This window comes from Cydia amplana, chromosome 15 (assembly GCF_948474715.1).
Source record: "Cydia amplana chromosome 15, ilCydAmpl1.1, whole genome shotgun sequence".
Classification (NCBI taxonomy): Eukaryota; Metazoa; Arthropoda; class Insecta; order Lepidoptera; family Tortricidae; genus Cydia; species Cydia amplana.
The window spans coordinates 5,207,363-5,211,074 of NC_086083.1; the positions used below are offsets into that span (position 1 = coordinate 5,207,363).

Here is a 3,712-nt window from a genome sequence, read left to right on the forward strand (position 1 = left end):
TATGTCATCACTTTATTAAAACCAAACACATTTCCTAACAGTATCATATTCACTGCGCATATTTCCGCACGGTAATAAAATGTACGCTCCGAAAAATGTCTGCTTCAAAATACATATTTTCTAAATAAATACCTTTAACAAGCCACATACTTGCGGCGATTGTCACGCCTTCATAAAGGGTACAAAATTTAAATTTGCAACAGGACATTCTGTTTCCCTGGATTGAAAACACAGCCGATACCGTGTCTCAGTGTGTTGAGCCGAGCTGCAACATTCAGTTGTTTTCCTAAACACGGCATGTATGTTGGAAAACAAATAGTATATCGCACCTTCGAGAACGTAGCGGGACAAAATTGCAGGCGTTATTCACCCAAGCACACTCCAAATTTATGATGCCGCAACTGAATATGAACTGTATTACCACTCACTTAGAATCTAAATTTATGGCCGGCGACATTATTTTGATAGCGTTGGAAGTATATTTCATTTTAAGTAATCAAATATGGCGGCTTTAAACTAAAATGTGCTGGAAATTTTAATGTCTTGGGAAAGTTTGGGTTCGCTGACGTTTTCAATTAAACTTACCACGGGTGATGACAATTTTAGTAGCGGTCAAAAGAATGTTTCGTAATATTATAATAATAATTTCAGCCTATATACGTCCCACTGCTGGGCACAGGCCTCCTCACATGCGCGAGAGGGCTTGGGCTATAGTCCGTATAGTCCCCACGCTAGCCCAATGCGGATTGGGGACTTCACATACACCTTTGAATTTCTTCGCAGAAGTATGCAGGTTTCCTCACGATGTTTTCCTTCATCGAAAAGCTAGTGGTAAATATCAAATGATATTTTGTACATAAGTTCCGAAAACTCGTTGGTACGAGCCAGGATTTGAACCCGCGGCCTCCGGATTGAAAGTCGGACTCAAACCCACTCGGCCACCACCGCTTGAATTCATAATCTTACATTAGAAAACCCGTTCATTGTTTATACCGCACTCGCGTGATAAATTATAAGCTAAAATTGGTTTTCCATTCTCACATACTGTTGCTATGAGCGGTGGGGTACTTAGTAATGTTAACCTGATACCAGAGACTAGTAAATATTCAAGACGAACAACCCCTGCGTACAAATACAACACCGCTTTCCTCACATGTTTATTTAGGTACTATTTTTCCATTTTAGCTTTATACGTATAAAATCAGTCATGGTTTTATTATTTCTAATAGAGTCTTATTTATTTACTAGACTCTGCTGAAAATAACACTGAAAGATTCCAAGTAAATTTGGCCATAGAACAAACACACTCGACCTAGTATATAAACAAAGACAGGTTAATACTCCCTTATCACACCAAGTACAACTTAAAATAAATGAGTCGGGCCAACTCAGCTTCTTTTTTTATCTAATCGCGGCAAAGAATCTCCGCCGAAAGGCATAAAGTGTTTACAGATCTTGTTTTAATTACTCGGGACTTAAGGCGACTTTCAGTGGCATAATTTCACGTTATCTTCGCTTTAAATTCATGGCACTAGAGAGCCGAGAGGAGGGAAAATACTTGTTTGTCAAACAAAATTATACTTAAGAGAGGGGAATGAAGAGATTTTTATTTGACGCAACAAATGTTACTTACTTTAAAAACTGTTTATGGTTTAAATAGTTTATGTTGTGAACATAAATAACTATCCTAGTTCGTCGTAATTCAAGAGGTATGAAAGCAGAACCCATCTGGTTTAGAAACATGGTTTTCTAATATGAATAGAATCTAGTTTCATTACATCGATAAGCCGTTAAACGTGTAATAATGTAGGTACAATCGAATAGAAAAACCAAACACATTGCCCCATCGATAACAACACAACATTAATGCAAATTCAAGGTCCACTATATTATTTACTATCTGGAGATCAGCTTACAATACTTACAAGTACTATCATGAAATTCCAAATGAATCAGCGATTACTAATATGTACTAAGACCACTATAAAACTCGGGGATGAATGACTATTCATTTCAAACTGCAACTAAGTTCAGATCACAATGAACGTATTAAGTCTACTCGTTTTAATTCATGAAGCCCTCTCGGCTGATAACAGTCTTTATCACCACACACACAATTCAGGATTGACTAATGGCTACTCTTGCTTAGGAGATTGCGTGAACAATGGATGCATTTACGACTGGTGGGGCCACAAAGATAGCTGCACTGTGAGCCAAGTTCCATCTCCAGTCTTCAAAACTATTAAAGGAACCAACTGCTACAGCAATTGTGGAGGATTCAACGCCGAGCCCTTTGCATGGTGCGCTACCTTAGTAGACAATTCTATCAGTTGGGAATACTGTACTAGATATGAAGCAAGAACTGCCATCAAGCGAATCCAAACGGATAACTACTTGTACATATGTACTGATGATTGTACCAAACGGAGACAAACTTACAACTGGTGTCACACTCATAACTCCTGGGAGAAATGCGACCCAGAACATGAGGTACTAGTCTTCAACTATCCTACAGAAAAATACAATGATGAATGCATTTCAAGGTGCGTGCTGTACAAAGGCGACTATAAGTGTTACGACAAGAACAAAGATTGGAAAAAATGCTATTTGAATCCAGATAAAAGTCTGATATTGTTCCAGTTTGGCCAAAACATTAACACAGCTTTGCGGTACTTTGGAGTTTTGGGTGAATCTGGATATGAGCAATGTTCTGAGTCGGAATATAGGAAGAAGCGGGCGATAAACTCACAATGGCCTTACATAGAGAGTGTAAGAGATTTGGTAGCAGAGTTTGAATCCGGGTTTCCGACTATCGTTCCTAATGACGGGGGGCCAGTCCAGTCATACACAGTGCTACCGATTTTGGTTCCTGGTCAAGATGATATCATAATACCTTTGGCTATACGAGCTGTGATTACGAGGAATCACCTCCGGCCGCCTGGTACCCGAGGGAACATTCCGTCTACCGTCACAAGGAATATCGCAATGATGCATCCTTACATGGCACGGCTGGATAGCAACAATGACGAGCGAGCGCATCTCTTGGCTTCCGTGCTTGGAGGAGCCATGGAGCCATACAACTTTATTCCACAACCGAGATCCTTTAATCGTGGTCGTGGTTCTAGATGGTATTTTCTAGAAGGTCTGATCGCTCGGTTTCTCAGAGAACGAGGCCGGCCTGGACGGTATGTGGACTGGCAGATGGCTCTGGCATATGACGTGTACTCAGACCGTCCAAACCGGCCAATATCAGTGTCTCTGAGCGTGAGGATGTATGAGGCGGACGGTACGCTAAACGTCACGTCGGGGGTTTTTGAAAACTTGTATTTTTCTAATAATCCTTTGTGGACTTGTCGCGTCTTCTTTAGTGGAAGCGGTTAGATCGATTACCTATGTCTGTCCAGTTTAAATAAGTCTTTTTGTACCTACATTTTTTTATTATTAAAAAAAGGTACCTCTTTAATGAATTCAAAAAAATACGTGTCACACGTTTAGATGTAACGTGCCTTCCTGTAATAAATAAAAAAAAATACTGTTATAATATTTTAGTGAAATAATGCAACTGCCACTGTGTAATATATTTTTATTTTATTTTATAATACACAACATATTAATGTCAGTTAACATTAATATGTCGTACGAAATATTTTGTAATGTGGAATTTATATGGTTATGTCTACTACAAAATTGTATTTGAGGTGTAGGTAACTAT

The 3,712-nt window shown here is 39.1% G+C and overlaps 1 protein-coding gene across 1 annotated transcript; it reads left to right on the plus strand.

Moving 5' to 3' along the window:
- The first annotated feature begins 1,905 nt into the window (after positions 1–1,905).
- On the plus strand, positions 1,906–3,386 carry LOC134654844 (uncharacterized). The gene has a single exon (XM_063510314.1). It carries the CDS (start codon positions 2,041–2,043, stop codon positions 3,379–3,381), a length of 1,341 nt encoding a protein of 446 aa, XP_063366384.1. The 5' UTR covers positions 1,906–2,040; the 3' UTR covers positions 3,382–3,386.
- Positions 3,387–3,712: the final 326 nt, after the last annotated feature.

Coding starts and splice junctions, on each gene's coding strand:
- LOC134654844 (XM_063510314.1), top strand. CDS start 2,041: ATGAACGTATTAAGTCTACTCGTTTTAATTCATGAAGCCCTCTCGGCT.